General features: G+C 48.7%; 2 protein-coding genes across 2 annotated transcripts in view; one reads left to right on the forward strand and one right to left on the reverse strand.

Moving 5' to 3' along the window:
- Positions 1-7,585, forward strand: part of LOC134743223 (uncharacterized) — a 281,924-nt gene extending 274,339 nt beyond the window's left edge. The window contains exon 2 of the mRNA XM_063676625.1: positions 7,572-7,585. The gene's annotated coding sequence lies outside the window, so the exon portion shown is untranslated. The remainder of the gene's footprint in view (positions 1-7,571) is intronic.
- Positions 1-16,310, reverse strand: part of LOC134743250 (uncharacterized) — a 29,128-nt gene that overhangs the window by 2,570 nt on the left and 10,248 nt on the right. Inside the window, exons 14-22 of the mRNA XM_063676659.1 lie at positions 14,337-14,502; positions 13,867-14,031; positions 11,574-13,545; positions 11,104-11,302; positions 10,639-10,822; positions 7,799-7,977; positions 6,611-6,804; positions 3,709-3,906; positions 2,276-3,352 (exon numbers count right to left, since the gene is read on the reverse strand). Of these exons, the coding sequence (XP_063532729.1) occupies positions 2,276-3,352; positions 3,709-3,906; positions 6,611-6,804; positions 7,799-7,977; positions 10,639-10,822; positions 11,104-11,302; positions 11,574-13,545; positions 13,867-14,031; positions 14,337-14,502 (4,334 nt within the window). The remainder of the gene's footprint in view (positions 1-2,275; positions 3,353-3,708; positions 3,907-6,610; positions 6,805-7,798; positions 7,978-10,638; positions 10,823-11,103; positions 11,303-11,573; positions 13,546-13,866; positions 14,032-14,336; positions 14,503-16,310) is intronic.

A 16,310-nucleotide genomic window follows, 5' to 3' on the forward strand; every position in this document is an offset into this window, starting at 1 on the left:
AACTAGCGGCTGAAATAGTTAGTTTTCATTTTCTCTTTTTAAATCTAAAATAAATGAGTTTTCTTGGGAGTATTTTTCAAAATTTGCAGTGAGAAGTGTCGTTTCGGTTGCCAATTTTGCAGTAAACAAGAATCATTTGGTACATGAATGATTACAATTCAATTCACCATATCTTGTACGAGGGGCTGAAATGATTGAAAATCAAAGATTCATTTAAAAAAATTGATTATATACCTTCCGAGTTTTCTTAATTTTTTCGGTGAAAACAGGGTCATATTATATTTTTTATCGCAAATTGTACTTATATTTTGCCCTCAAAATAATATTATAGCAAACTGTAACTATGTAAACCCATAAAAAAAATCATAACTATATAGGTAGGACCTATTTTGCCGTAAATTTAAATATTTTTAAAAGACGTATAAATCACGCTGCACCGACGCTGCGCGCTCAGTCTCTGCCGAGCGCGCTTAGGGGACGGACCTGTGCTCGATTGTCAGGCGTTTGTTGCGTTCGTAACCAGCGAGCTAGTTCCGAGAAGTGGTGTATACTGTGATTAGAAAATCTTGATCCTTAGGTGTTCATAGGTACATTTTATAGCACAAATATTAATTTTTTTCGCCTATGTGATCGGGTCTGCTCAGGGTGCCTAGCCAAGATGCCAACCGTTTAGGTACCTATAGTTTACATTAAAACCAAATCTGTAGCTGGCCTCTGAATGGGTAGTAGAAACGGGTTCCGTATGTCTTTCCCTTTCCAGATGACCAAGTTTCCGCTCCGCAGCGAACGAAACGCAACCGTCTCTGTCGCACTAATATGGAAGAGTGATAGAGAGAGATTACCCTATCGTTCGACTGGCATCTTGGCTAGGCACCCAGGTTTAGGTACCTATAATTTACACTTTACATTAAAACCAAATCTATAGCTGGCCACTGTAATGGGTAATAGAAACGCGTTCCGTTTGTGTTTCGCTTTGCAGATGACCAGGGTGCCTAGCCAAGATGCCAACCGTTTACGCTCCGCAGCGAACGATAGGGTAATCTCTCTCTATCACTTTTCCATATTATTGCGACAGAGACGGTTGCGTATATGGAAGAGTGATAGAGAGAGATTACCCTATCGTTCGCTGCGGAACGAACGACTGGCATCTTGGCTAGGCACCCAGGTTTAGGTACTGGCCTGGCCACTGTAATGGGTAATAGAAACGCACTCCGTATGTGTTTCGCTTCCAGATGACCAGGGTGCCTAGTCAAGATGCCAACCGTTTACGCTCCGTAGCCAACGAAACGCAACCGTCTCTGTCGCACTAATATGGAAAAGTGATAGAGAGATTACCCTATCGTTCGCTACGGAACGAACGACTGGCATCTTGGCAATAGCGTAATCTCTTGCTATCACTTATCCATATTAGTGCGACAGAGACAATTACGTTTCGTTTGCTACGGAGCGTAAACGGTTGGCATCTTGGCTAGGCACCCTGGTCATTTGGAAAGCGAAAGACATACGCGTTTCTATTACCCATTTCAGAGGCCAACTGCAGATTTGGTTTTAATGTAAACTATAAGTACCTAAATGGTTGGCATCTTGGCTAGGCACCCTGGTCATCTCTGGGTACAAGTATGTATATTTTCTTAACATAATAAACTGAAATTACTACTACCATGCATATAAAATAAAATAAAAGAGTGGCTATAACAATAAAAATAATGTTACTTGCTATTTAAATCGACAACGATCAAGATTATTCTTCTCTGCGTTCAAAACGCGTTATAGTTGCCGGCGCTCGCGTACCGCGCGTCAACGCCATCTATTGAGTGTAATTTCGTGAAATCGATGAACGCTCCAGGGAATAAGGGCTCTTAATATCGCTACAATATTATAAGAGAATTATCGGATATTAGTGCATGCATAATTTATACTTACTATACTACTATTTTAAATAATTTACTGTATGTCTACTAAATAATTATTTATTATATTTTTCATTATCCTGAATATCTTGATTTCAATTAGGGCTCGCGGTCGCGTCCGGGTTTCGTGTATCCGTCGCCGGGGCCCCATTCTCGTGTTACACGAAACCGGATTTGTGGCCCGTTCGGAACGGGTAATTAGGATACGTGTAATTAAGGTCCGTGTACCCGTGCAACCCGATTACTTATATTATAAAGTTCATATTTATCACGCCAGAAATACCGAAACTGGTTTCTATGAAAAGTAACGTAAACTTCAAGAAATTGACGCTTATCTTATGTAAAGTTTCGTAATAAATACTAACCTGGATATTGCGCGTAAGGCGCCTCCGGCGGCTGGCCCGGTGCGGGATAGGGCTGCTGGGGCGGCACGCCCGCGTCGGCCGGGGCCGGCGCCGCGCTGTGGTCGCTCCGCTTCGCGGCCGGCGACCCCAGTAGACTAGACACACTATGAGACATCCCGGAATTAAACTGACTCTGAGATTCACCCTCCTTGCTGGGAGACTTTTTCTTCTTCGACTTGGACCCCGGCTTTTCGTCGCTGCCGGGGGAATACGACTGCGTTATATCATCGAGGTTCCTCCGGAAGTCCGGCATGCCCTCCTTATTTAGCACGCTGGCCGTCCGTTCTAATATACTCAAGCTAGATTCCGTTTGAGGTCTACTGCCGGGTCTTTGATGCCTATAGTTTTTCAATAAATTAATTTTCCTCTCGACGTTATCCATCGGGGGCGTTTGTGAGTTATCTACGCGCGTCCTGGAATCGTCGCTTAAATGGGAGTCACTGGTATCGGAGTTTTTGACTTCTAGAGCCTCCTCCGAAGGTATTTTCTCATCAGTGGTCAAAACAATCGGGTCTGAAAGTTTTTCCTGAGTGTTGGCACTTCTCTTTTGGGTTTCAGAGCTCGTGGACGATTTTGAATCTTCAGAATGTGCCGCGAGCGACTTTGATTTTTGTTCCCTAGCTGCTTTATTCGCCTTTTCCGTTTCTTCGTCGTCGCTGTCTAGGATTTGAGTATCATCGTCGGAGTCTATCTTAGTAGGGGGATTAGAGTCGCTATTTTCATTATCAGACCTTCTGGCGTCCCTTCTGATTTTAGTTATGCTAAGTGATCCCGGGAGGTTGGGTCGGAGGATGCGGCCGGGGTGCGGGGGTAGCCGGTGTCGCACGGCGCCGTACGAGCGCATGTCCCCGAGCCGGTTCCGGATGTCGGCGATCTTCTGTCCGGGCAGCAGGGGCCTGGCGATCTTGTTGTGGCCCATTATGGCGGGCCTGGTCATGACCCGCTGGAAGCCGGGTCGGGGGCCGCTCTTGGAAGTTATTGTGATCGCGGAGTTATTTTTTAGGGAGCCCGGTATGCTGCCTGGACGGCTGCCTAGGACTGTAACAAACATAAATGATTAGGAACTTTTGCTTCATATTAAATATTTCTGTAGCAAATGCCAAATAATTGAATTTATTCTTGATAGTGATGCGACCGGAAATCGAGCGCAATACTGCTTGTATAAATACTTCCAACATATCTCTATAAGAAAAGCACAGAGTCCTCACTGCTCAGGAGTGTTTTTTATCAGGACCGCCCTTTGTGACAGATACCAAGAAAACATCGAAAAAAATCGATAGTTACTAAAAGTTTTTTTATTTAATCACATCTTTGGTTTCACAAATGCGTCGTTAAAATCCTTGGTATCCCTCCCAAGCATCTGTATATATTAGATAAACACTCATTAAACTCACTTTTCTTCCCAATAGGGCTGCTATCCTTGTTATCAGCCGCCTTCTGCCCCAGACCCTTGAACGAGGTCTTAATGGCGATGATCTTGCCCGACTCCAGCTGCATGTAGATGCCCTTCGGCGACTTGAGCACCATGACCCGCTGACCGGCCTTTAGGACGATGTTAGTCTTCTCAGCGGAGTTGGTTGGTATTACCACATCTAAGGGAAATATTTTATGTTAGACATTTTTTTATGGGGCGATAGTAACAAATCAGTTGTAGTGTGTGTGTGTGTGTGTGTTACGCCTCACCAATCAAATCAAATATAATTTATTTTCTCGCAACTGAGGCCCATACATACCTTACAGATTAACATACATACAATATCAATAGTGTCTACAATACAATATCAATGCAAATCAATAATCAATAATCAGTAATGGGTCTGTGCGTGTGATAGTTACCCAGCGGCAGCGTCATCTCCTGCGCGGTCATGCCCTGCCGGCGCCACACGTCGGCCGGGATCCAGCGCGCGCCGTGCTGCATGGGCCGCCCGGGGTCCACGGGTCTGTGCGTGTGTTAGTTACCCAGCGGCAGCGTCATCTCCTGCGCGGTCATGCCCTGCCGGCGCCACACGTCGGCCGGGATCCAGCGCGCGCCGTGCTGCATGGGCCGCCCGGGGTCCACGGGTCTGTGCGTGTGTTAGTTACCCAGCGGCAGCGTCATCTCCTGCGCGGTCATGCCCTGCCGGCGCCACACGTCGGCCGGGATCCAGCGCGCGCCGTGCTGCATGGGCCGCCCGGGGTCCACGGGTCTGTGCGTGTGATAGTTACCCAGCGGCAGCGTCATCTCCTGCGCGGTCATGCCCTGCCGGCGCCACACGTCGGCCGGGATCCAGCGCGCGCCGTGCTGCATGGGCCGCCCGGGGTCCACGGGTCTGTGCGTGTGTTAGTTACCCAGCGGCAGCGTCATCTCCTGCGCGGTCATGCCCTGCCGGCGCCACACGTCGGCCGGGATCCAGCGCGCGCCGTGCTGCATGGGCCGCCCGGGGTCCACGGGTCTGTGCGTGTGATAGTTACCCAGCGGCAGCGTCATCTCCTGCGCGGTCATGCCCTGCCGGCGCCACACGTCGGCCGGGATCCAGCGCGCGCCGTGCTGCATGGGCCGCCCGGGGTCCACGGGTCTGTGCGTGTGATAGTTACCCAGCGGCAGCGTCATCTCCTGCGCGGTCATGCCCTGCCGGCGCCACACGTCGGCCGGGATCCAGCGCGCGCCGTGCTGCATGGGCCGCCCGGGGTCCACGGGTCTGTGCGTGTGATAGTTACCCAGCGGCAGCGTCATCTCCTGCGCGGTCATGCCCTGCCGGCGCCACACGTCGGCCGGGATCCAGCGCGCGCCGTGCTGCATGGGCCGCCCGGGGTCCACGGGTCTGTGCGTGTGAAAGTTACCCAGCGGCAGCGTCATCTCCTGCGCGGTCATGCCCTGCCGGCGCCACACGTCGGCCGGGATCCAGCGCGCGCCGTGCTGCATGGGCCGCCCGGGGTCCACGGGTCTGTGCGTGTGATAGTTACCCAGCGGCAGCGTCATCTCCTGCGCGGTCATGCCCTGCCGGCGCCACACGTCGGCCGGGATCCAGCGCGCGCCGTGCTGCATGGGCCGCCCGGGGTCCACGGGTCTGTGCGTGTGATAGTTACCCAGCGGCAGCGTCATCTCCTGCGCGGTCATGCCCTGCCGGCGTCACACGTCGGCCGGGATCCAGCGCGCGCCGTGCTGCATGGGCCGCCCGGGGTCCACGGGTCTGTGCGTGTGATAGTTACCCAGCGGCAGCGTCATCTCCTGCGCGGTCATGCCCTGCCGGCGCCACACGTCGGCCGGGATCCAGCGCGCGCCGTGCTGCATGGGCCGCCCGGGGTCCACGGGTCTGTGCGTGTGATAGTTACCCAGCGGCAGCGTCATCTCCTGCGCGGTCATGCCCTGCCGGCGCCACACGTCGGCCGGGATCCAGCGCGCGCCGTGCTGCATGGGCCGCCCGGGGTCCACGGGTCTGTGCGTGTGATAGTTACCCAGCGGCAGCGTCATCTCCTGCGCGGTCATGCCCTGCCGGCGCCACACGTCGGCCGGGATCCAGCGCGCGCCGTGCTGCATGGGCCGCCCGGGGTCCACGGGTCTGTGCGTGTGATAGTTACCCAGCGGCAGCGTCATCTCCTGCGCGGTCATGCCCTGCCGGCGCCACACGTCGGCCGGGATCCAGCGCGCGCCGTGCTGCATGGGCCGCCCGGGGTCCACGGGTCTGTGCGTGTGATAGTTACCCAGCGGCAGCGTCATCTCCTGCGCGGTCATGCCCTGCCGGCGCCACACGTCGGCCGGGATCCAGCGCGCGCCGTGCTGCATGGGCCGCCCGGGGTCCACGGGTCTGTGCGTGTGATAGTTACCCAGCGGCAGCGTCATCTCCTGCGCGGTCATGCCCTGCCGGCGCCACACGTCGGCCGGGATCCAGCGCGCGCCGTGCTGCATGGGCCGCCCGGGGTCCACGGGTCTGTGCGTGTGATAGTTACCCAGCGGCAGCGTCATCTCCTGCGCGGTCATGCCCTGCCGGCGCCACACGTCGGCCGGGATCCAGCGCGCGCCGTGCTGCATGGGCCGCCCGGGGTCCACGGGTCTGTGCGTGTGATAGTTACCCAGCGGCAGCGTCATCTCCTGCGCGGTCATGCCCTGCCGGCGCCACACGTCGGCCGGGATCCAGCGCGCGCCGTGCTGCATGGGCCGCCCGGGGTCCACGGGTCTGTGCGTGTGATAGTTACCCAGCGGCAGCGTCATCTCCTGCGCGGTCATGCCCTGCCGGCGCCACACGTCGGCCGGGATCCAGCGCGCGCCGTGCTGCATGGGCCGCCCGGGGTCCACGGGTCTGTGCGTGTGATAGTTACCCAGCGGCAGCGTCATCTCCTGCGCGGTCATGCCCTGCCGGCGCCACACGTCGGCCGGGATCCAGCGCGCGCCGTGCTGCATGGGCCGCACGGTGCCCACGGGCCGCTGCACGACGCTGCCGTCCGCCGTGCGGACCGTTCTGTACGCCGTCGTGGGCTTGGGCGCTAGGGCTGCCTTCTTTTCTAATTCATATCTGCGTGAAACAAAATAAATAATATTTAAAGTTGAGGATATATCTACCAAAGTAATATGAGAATTTTTTGTGTACTTTATTCACTTATCACATATACAAGTCAACATTACGTTGTTCGTTACGCAAGCAAAATCAAAGCACCCAATTCGTAGTTTTTAAACTAGTGGCTCTGTGAGCTCTAGACCACGCAAAAAAAGAAACGACAATCCTCTATACTTCTCGAACCTGCTCATAAAATTTCACGAAAATTATGAAATTATTGAGAAATGCGACTTAAAGAGAGAACAGCCGCGCAGCCGAAGATACAAAAGCATTTTTGTCCAAGCTAAAATGGCGACGCAATAAATAAATATACTCAACAACAGAGAGATAGCTGGAAATCAATAAATCCGTATTTGTATAATTCCAGTACTCACCCTCTCCGAGCCAATGGTTTCTCCGCGCTGGACAGTTTCTTCTCCGTCCTATCGACCAGCAGCGACTCGTGCTGGAAGGGCTCCTTGCTCAGCTTGCTGTGGTGCTGTATGATACCTTGTATCAGAAGTCCACATACTTGTCTTTGTCAGGTCTTTAGGTTCAGATTCGTGTAACAATTATAGGTTACTCACCCTCTCTGAGCCAATCGTTTCTCGGCACTGGACAGTTTCTTCTCCTTCCTATCGACCAGCAGCGACTCGTGCTGGAAGGGCTCGTTGCTCAGCTGGCTGTGGTGCTGTATGATACCTTGTATCAGAACGTCCACATACTTGTCTTTGTCACGTCTTTAGGTTCAGATTCCTGTAACAATTATAGGTTACTCACCCTCTCTGAGCCAATCGTTTCTCGGCACTGGACAGTTTCTTCTCCTTCCTATCGACCAGCAGCGACTCGTGCTGGAAGGGCTCCTTGCTCAGCTGGCTGTGGTGCTGTATGATACCTTGTATCAGAACGTCCACATACTTGTCTTTGTCAGGTCTTTAGGTTCAGATTCCTGTAATAATTATAGTTTACTCACCCTCTCTGAGCCAATCGTTTCTCGGCACTGGACAGTTTCTTCTCCTTCCTATCGACCAGCAGCGACTCGTGCTGGAAGGGCTCCTTGCTCAGCAGCTTGCTGTGGTGCTGGATAATGCCCTGCATCAGCACGTCCAGGTACTTGTCTTTGTGCTCTGACAGGTCTTTGGGTTCGGATTCCTGCAACAAATAGTTTTACATCTGTTAGTACTTCTTTTAGTCTAATTATCCCTTTTAACAAGTAAGACTTCACCTAATCTTAGTCGCTCGTAGATTCTACAATAAACCCTGAACACCTGAACGAAAGGTAGAATGACGAATCAAATTAGTTCGTTTAGAAAAAAAAACATATATAACGTTTGGTTACGCTAGTTTTCAAGTAAAAATATTTCTAATGCCTTTCTTAATTGATCGTAGCGTCAGCGAAGGTCTTTTTAGGGTTCCGTACCCAAAGGGTAAAAACGGGACCCTATTACTAAGACTCCGCTGTCTGTCTGTCTGTCCGTCTATCACCAGGCTGTATCTCATGAACCGTGATAGCTAGACTGTTGAAATTTTCACAGATGATGTATTTCTGTGGCCGCTATAACAACAAATATTAAAAACAGAATAAAATAAATATTCTAGTGGGGCTCCTATACAACAAACGTGATTTTTTTACTGTTTTTTGCGTAATGGTACGGAACCCTTCGTTCGCGAGTCCGACTCGCACTTCGCCGGTTTTTTAACTCGGGCAATTTGCTTTCGTATGTCCGGATGTTCTTAACTAACTTAGCGGTTTCACTCACGTGTTTTTAGTCACTCGCGCGACATGTTTCCGGATGTTCTCCTCTACAGGTCGCCATTCTTAACTACTTCTCGTGAAATTTTGTGATCAGATTCTATGATTAAATAGTTTTTTTGGTCGATCCAGTTTTTGAAATTTTTAAAAATGCGGATTTTGGCTTGAAGGACTTAAGCGCTAATAGCATCTATTAAGGGCGCTTAAGACCATTGTGATAACGACTCAACCAACTAAGTATTTTTCACTATTACATTTTCTAAGCCTAAAAGGGCCCGACTTTGTTGCGTATTTGTTTAAGGACCTTAAACAAATACGCAACAAAGTTTTGACACACAATTGACTAATCACTCATTTTTTTCAATACAAATAAAACTAGAGACGGCCAACTGTGTGACTAATTCCAAATTTAGATCAACGAATATAAAGAAAAAACTTCACGGTACAATAACGCAATTTGATGATAAGTCGTCGGCCTTTATTGTATCTTCAGTAATAGAATTTTGTACTATGAAACAGTAGAAAGTAATAAGCCAAGGGCATTTCGTAAGAATAAATTGGATTTTATTATTTTTGCTGTATTGCGCAAATTACAAACTTGAAATTAAAAAATAAATTGAATAATTAATTTTAATAATCGTTTGCTTTCATTACGTATATTAAATACTAGCGACCCGCCCCGGCTCCGCACGGATTACACACAACCTTCAACAAATTATATACCTAAACCTTCCTCAAAAATCACTCTACTGATAGGTGAAAACTGCATGAAATCCGTTCAGTAGTATCTGGGGACACGGCAGTGCCCCCGCCAAGTCGAGCAAAACAAAGAGGCACGGCCGTACCATCCTTTTCTCGAAGCCATTCAGGCCATTTTCGACGTCCTGTAATTTTGTGCTGGCTAAAGCTAGAGCCCTGAATTTTCAGTGACATATAGGGCATGATATGGCTTACATATATTCCCAAGAACATTTAATTTGAACTTGTAGTTTAAGAATTATTGCACGTCAAACTTCCTTACTTTTGTCACTGACACGCTCACTCACCGATCATCATAATTCTAAGGTACTTCTAGCCAACCAACAAGCTTCAAATTTTAAACATAAGTAATTTTTAGCTTAACAAGCCATAAAAAACCTAAAAATATTGCAATATCAGTCACGTTTTAAAGATTTAGAACTGCATAAGTAAGTTTGTAGTCCCATATGAATATATGCTATTACAAAATTACTTTTGCAGTTCCAACAAATAGTCGTTCTAAGATGTACGATGTGAGTAGGTATAAAGATGTGTACAGTATGAGTATGGTATGGCTATGAGTATGGTAAGGATATGAATATGGTATGGTGTAGGCCAAGTCATTATACGTATTAAAAATTAAAGATATCTAATATTGATGCGGTTTTAACACCCCCCTGACTAAAATAACCGACTTGGTATCACATTACATCTCTAAACTTTTTTGTAGTAGAAGTATTGCGTTTCGAGACTGGCATCTTTTTACATGTAATGTTTTTGATGGGATTTGAGTTTATCCCGAACATATACATACACACAAACATTGTTTTATAAAGTATAGTGATAGACGTAATACCAGTTGGCAAAGCAATTACACCATGATGTAAATCAATTTCCATTTCATTTTAATTAAGCGTAACTAACATTTCTAATGTTTTTTTTAACAAATATATTAAATATTTAGTACCTAAGTGATATAGCTGTAGCGTCGAACACCGTACACATGTTAAAAATCAATGTGTAACTAAGTTTCAACTATTTTTTTTAATTTATTTAGATCACGAACTTATCATCAGTATCGAAATCGAAGTACAGATTAGTAATTTCCTTCATAGACATCACGACCACGCGGTTGGCCATGCCCTGCTTGTTGAATTGTATTCGTAGTACCAAGCTAGAAAGCGACTAATTTATTTAATTTCGTCATTATATCGTATTGTATCGTCGGGGTTTGCTCTCGTCGACCACGCGGTCGGCCATGCCCTGCTTGTTGATTTTCCGGTCGTAGTACACAACCAAGCTAAAAAGCAACTGACTCTTACCTTTTCGTCATTATCGAAACACAGATTAGTTATCTCCTTCATGGACAGCACGGCGTCTGGATTGCACTCGTCGACCACGCGGTCGGCCATGCCCTGCTTGTTGATTTGTCTGTCGTAGATCTTCTTTTCGAGGCACCAGTCCATGACGAAGCGGTATACGAAGCACGGTTTCTTCTGCCCGTATCTGTGTGAAAAAAATATTATGACTATTAATTTTAAGGGTAACTAAGGTATCTGTATTTCTTGACACAAGCTTTTATTCCGGTTGTATGTTTTTCTTTTTTTCAGATTCTCATCTGCTAGTTGACTGCAATTGACTCACGATCTAGATGTAGTGATTCGGAGAGTGTACTTCATAATCAAGTAAAAACGACGCTATAGAGCGAGCCGGCATCTGATCCAAGATAGCTTCTTCAAGCGCTAGTATTGTTATTATTGTGCTCTTACACTAACATTACTTTTTACCTATAAACTCGGCACACGGCCTGCGTGTCGTGGCACGGGTTCCACGACGCGTCGAACACGATGACGCGGTTGGCGCCGACCAGGTTAATTCCTAGCGAGCCGGCGCGCGTCGAAACCAGGAACAGGTAGATATTTGGGTTGGCGTTGAATTCGTTTATTAGTTTTTCTCGCTCTAGCGCATGCGTTGAGCCGTCTAGACCTGAAAGGGCGAAAAGTTTGAACAATGTGTTCGACAGTTGTCTCTAGTAAGCCTTTTAAAGTGTAATGAAGTGTGAAGAAGTAATAAAAATACAGCGGTGCTTCGATAGCATATGAGGGAAAATAATAAATAATGCTATGAAATTCAAAGATCATCAATGTATTACTTTTCAGATTCTAATTGTCGGAACAGAACTGAAAATCAAACGTCGCCTAAATTCAAAATCAAATATCATACGCCTATCAACAAAAACGGTAATAGTAATACTTACGATAGTAATTAGTGTTCCTCTCCCACAAACAGTTTGTGCCAGGAATATAATTCCTCTCTAAAAAGTCTTCAATGAGGTTCAACGTAAACAAACTCTGGCTGAAAAGCAGTATTCTATCGCCCATCTTTATGCTCTCATTCAACAAATAAAATAAAAGTTCCATCTTAGAGGAATTCTCTATAATACCAGGGATATAGTCTTTTAGCAATTCAGCAGCCCAATCATAGGTTACTTCTTCTGCTTTTTTCATTAGTGCTAATTCTTCTTCTCTGTTTAATTTTTCTTCTTTTTCACTATCCTCAGACTCGGAATCATCTTTCTCTTTAGAAGTTTTTCTGTCTTTCCTTCCTTTGGCAAGTCTAGGTCGACCCCTTGGCTTCGGTTTGTCAGATTTCTTGCTCTCCTTGCCTTTTCCTTTCTGTTTAGATTTTTTACCCTCATCTTCAGATTCAGAAGCATCACTTTTAGACTTCCTCGTTTTCTCCTTTTTGTCTTGAGGTTTCTTTGTATTGTCTTTTGCAAGACTGGATATTTCTTTAGTCTTTTTCCCTTCATCTTTGACAATCATCTTGGTGTCTAAATCGGCGATTTTGACTTCACCGTCAGATTCGGATTTCGTTTCAGTTTTTTCCTCAGCTTTGAGTTTATCGACTTCGGTTTTGATTGATTCTAAAGGCCAAGATGTGAGCGGACTGCCGGAGCTATTGCTTCCGAGTGGCGGCTTCGTTTCAAGGTAGGACGGGAACGGGTAATTCCCATTTGTACTATTATCTCCTTGGTTTGGAAAACCTGGCATGTTAGTTTGGTTATAATTATAACCTGGATTCCCGTAAGGCAGTGCATTTGGACCTATTTCGTTTTTGACTTCACCAGGTTGGAATCCAAGATTAGGTTCATTCTTAATCTTTTGGTTTCCTTGGTTAGATCCACTATTGTACCCCAAATAAGGTGATGTATTGTCGAACTGACTTTGTTGGAAGCCGCCGTTTGGCGCGGGACCAACGTTTGGCTTAACGTCATTGGTTGGGAAGTTACTCGGTTCAGATTTGATTAGTGGTTCTTCTTTAGGCGGCATGTTATTCGGATAGGCAGGGTAGTTGTAAGGAGCCTGGTTGTTTGCATATGGCGGTGGGTAAGGCTGGTTGTGGTAGCTTGGTGGAGGTTGGTTGGGAGGGTATGAGGATGGTGGAGGCTGATTATTAGAGTAAGACCCAGGTGGCGGTTGATTATTAGGGTAAGGTCCAGGTGGTGCTTGATTATTAGGGTAAGAAGATCCCGGCGGTTGTTGATTATTGGGATAAGGTCCCGTTGGAGGTTGATTATTAGGAAACGAAGCTTCCGGGGGCGCTTGGTTGTTGGGATACGAAGATCCCGGTGGGCCGTTAGGATACTCCGGGAATCCTGGCGCATTCTGGTAAGACCCTTGATACGGCGGTCTGGGTTGGTTCCCGTAGCTGGTCCCTGGTTGTTCCTGATTGTTTTGATAAGTTTGTAGCGCGTTACCAGGATAAGGTTGCTGGTCATTCGACGACGGGTTGTAGTTAGGCGGATATTGCTGATTGTTGAAGTCAGGTGGGTTTCCTGAGTAGTTTTGTGGTGGGGCATTGTTAGGGTATTGGGGATTATTATAGTAGCCAGGGTTGTTGTAGTAGTTGCCGTTGCTCCAGTAGTTCTGGTTGTATCCTTGGTTGTTTATGTCTGGGTTATTTTGGGGGTACTGGTTGGGGTAGTTGTTGTCGTAGGGCTGCTGCGGGTAGTAGTTGCTTGGGTAGTTTGGGTTGTAAGGCTGTTGGTTGGGTGGGTAGTAGCCAGGCGGCTGGTTCGGGTAGTTGTAAGGGTAGGAGCCAGGTTCGTCGGGTCGGTAGGGTTGTGGGGGGTAGGGGGGGTTCCCGTAGGGTGCGTCAGGGCGCGGCGGCGCGGGGCCGGTGGTGGTGTTCGGAGGTATTGTCGCAGCTGGTTTCTTCGGGGCACCCTGTGAACAAATATTTGAGTTAAATGGGTTAAAATACCAAATGCTAACTACAGAGGGTGCTTTAGCAATGGGTTCCAAGTGACAAGATGTTAACTGTGGTTCTCTCGCTATCTTATCGCGTTTGTCAACACAAACAAGCTAATTTTAGATGAAATCTCATGTGACACATGGGACCATTTTTGTAAGGGCATCCATGTTGAGTTTTGCGTATTTAACCTAGCTAATTCGCTGAATCTGGCCAGCTATAACGGGAATTTGTAACTTCTTCTCTTCTAACAGTATCGACACACAGTGAGTTACAGTGCAGCAGTAAGTCCTCACCTTAGGCCTGCCAGGTCTCCTGCCAGGCGGGTTCTTGCTGTTCTTCGCCCGTCCCGCCTTGGTGACGCCTCCTAGCTCTTCTAGGTCTAGGTCTTCTTCGATGGCGGCGTTGGCTTCGCTCCTCTTCTTCAGGAAGTTGTACAGGACGTCGGGGTGGTTCCAGATCTGGATAAAATATTACACATTCAACAAAATATTAATCACTGATTTAGAAAAGATATATTTTACAACTCATACAACGGGAGTTTTATAAACGTGTTACATAAAAAAATCAACCTTAAAATTAGACTTACAACTCTTCAGTTGAGTTGTACATTTAGAAGAAAACTATTCATGATGTTGCAGCGTATTGACTACAACGCGGGGTTTTAGGTTTTCCCGTGTCAATCGTCCTAAAGGAAGCCAAAAACCGAATAAAGTAAAAGAAATAATTATAAACGCAATACTAAAGTAACTAGAGTTACACATACCTTGCAGCAAATAGCGAACGCCTTCAAAGGGTTTGGCACAGACGTGGAGCGAACGACCTCGTTCATGAAACGATCGTACAGTTTCCTTTGCAACGGCGTCATGCGCACCAATAATACGTATTCTTCCTTCTGGGGCAGCGTCGATTGAAGCACTGCGTGCGATCGCCTGCAGAAAAAATTATACAATTATTAAGAACTGTGCGAAGCAGGCCGCGGAAGTAACAGTTATCAATTTTGAATGCATACAAGGATGGCAATTCCTATTCCAGCTGAGGTATGTACAGAGTACTTGCTAAGAAGTGCGCACAAATACCACCTAAAATCAATAAATTCATTAATAACCAGTCATAGGCAGACAAGTTTATATGAAGCATGTCTAATTAAAGAATATAAGGCCTATATTTTAGCACATGTTTAAGAAAATATAATCATGATTTGGCAGTTTTAAAGGAGTTGACCAGTACAGAATCGGGACAAGTCTGCGATCGAAAACTATTTCGTTTTCTTACCAAATCAGTTGCGGAAAGGCCACGTGTAATACGTTGTCAGCTCCGGTAATGTAAGCGTCAAATAAAGTTTTATTTGAATGCCGGTTACCTCTGCACGAAGCCGACGAGCAGCGAGTGCAGCACGTGCGCCCGGTAGCGCATGAGCCGAATGTCCTGCGGCTTGAATGTCGGTTACCTCTGCACGAAGCCGACGAGGAGCGAGTGCAGCACGTGCGCCCGGTAGCGCATGAGCCGAATGTCCTGCGGCTTGAATGTCGGTTACCTCTGCACGAAGCCGACGAGGAGCGAGTGCAGCACGTGCGCCCGGTAGCGCATGAGCCGAATGTCCTGCGGCTTGAATGTGGGTTACCTCTGCACGAAGCCGACGAGCAGCGAGTGCAGCACGTGCGCCCGGTAGCGCATGAGCCGAATGTCCTGCGGCTTGAATGTCGGTTACCTCTGCACGAAGCCGACGAGGAGCGAGTGCAGCACGTGCGCCCGGTAGCGCATGAGCCGAATGTCCTGCGGCTTGAATGTCGGTTACCTCTGCACGAAGCCGACGAGGAGCGAGTGCAGCACGTGCGCCCGGTAGCGCATGAGCCGAATGTCCAGCGGCTTGAATGTCGGTTACCTCTGCACGAAGCCGACGAGCAGCGAGTGCAGCACGTGCGCCCGGTAGCGCATGAGCCGAATGTCCTGCGGCTTGAATGTCGGTTACCTCTGCACGAAGCCGACGAGGAGCGAGTGCAGCACGTGCGCCCGGTAGCGCATGAGCCGAATGTCCAGCGGCTTGAATGTCGGTTACCTCTGCACGAAGCCGACGAGCAGCGAGTGCAGCACGTGCGCCCGGTAGCGCATGAGCCGAATGTCCTGCGGCTTGAATGTCGGTTACCTCTGCACGAAGCCGACGAGGAGCGAGTGCAGCACGTGCGCCCGGTAGCGCATGAGCCGAATGTCCTGCGGCTTGAATGTCGGTTACCTCTGCACGAAGCCGACGAGCAGCGAGTGCAGCACGTGCGCCCGGTAGCGCATGAGCCGAATGTCCTGCGGCTTGAATGTCGGTTACCTCTGCACGAAGCCGACGAGGAGCGAGTGCAGCACGTGCGCCCGGTAGCGCATGAGCCGAATGTCCAGCGGCTTGAATGTCGGTTACCTCTGCACGAAGCCGACGAGGAGCGAGTGCAGCACGTGCGCCCGGTAGCGCATGAGCCGAATGTCCTGCGGCTTGAATGTCGGTTACCTCTGCACGAAGCCGACGAGGAGCGAGTGCAGCACGTGCGCCCGGTAGCGCATGAGCCGAATGTCCTGCGGCTTGAATGTGGGTTACCTCTGCACGAAGCCGACGAGCAGCGAGTGCAGCACGTGCGCCCGGTAGCGCATGAGCCGAATGTCCTGCGGCTTGAATGTCGGTTACCTCTGCACGAAGCCGACGAGCAGCGAGTGCAGCACGTGCGCCCGGTAGCGCATGAGCCGAATGTCCTGCGGC

Source organism: Cydia strobilella, chromosome 7, assembly GCF_947568885.1.
Source record: "Cydia strobilella chromosome 7, ilCydStro3.1, whole genome shotgun sequence".
NCBI lineage: Eukaryota > Metazoa > Arthropoda > Insecta > Lepidoptera > Tortricidae > Cydia > Cydia strobilella.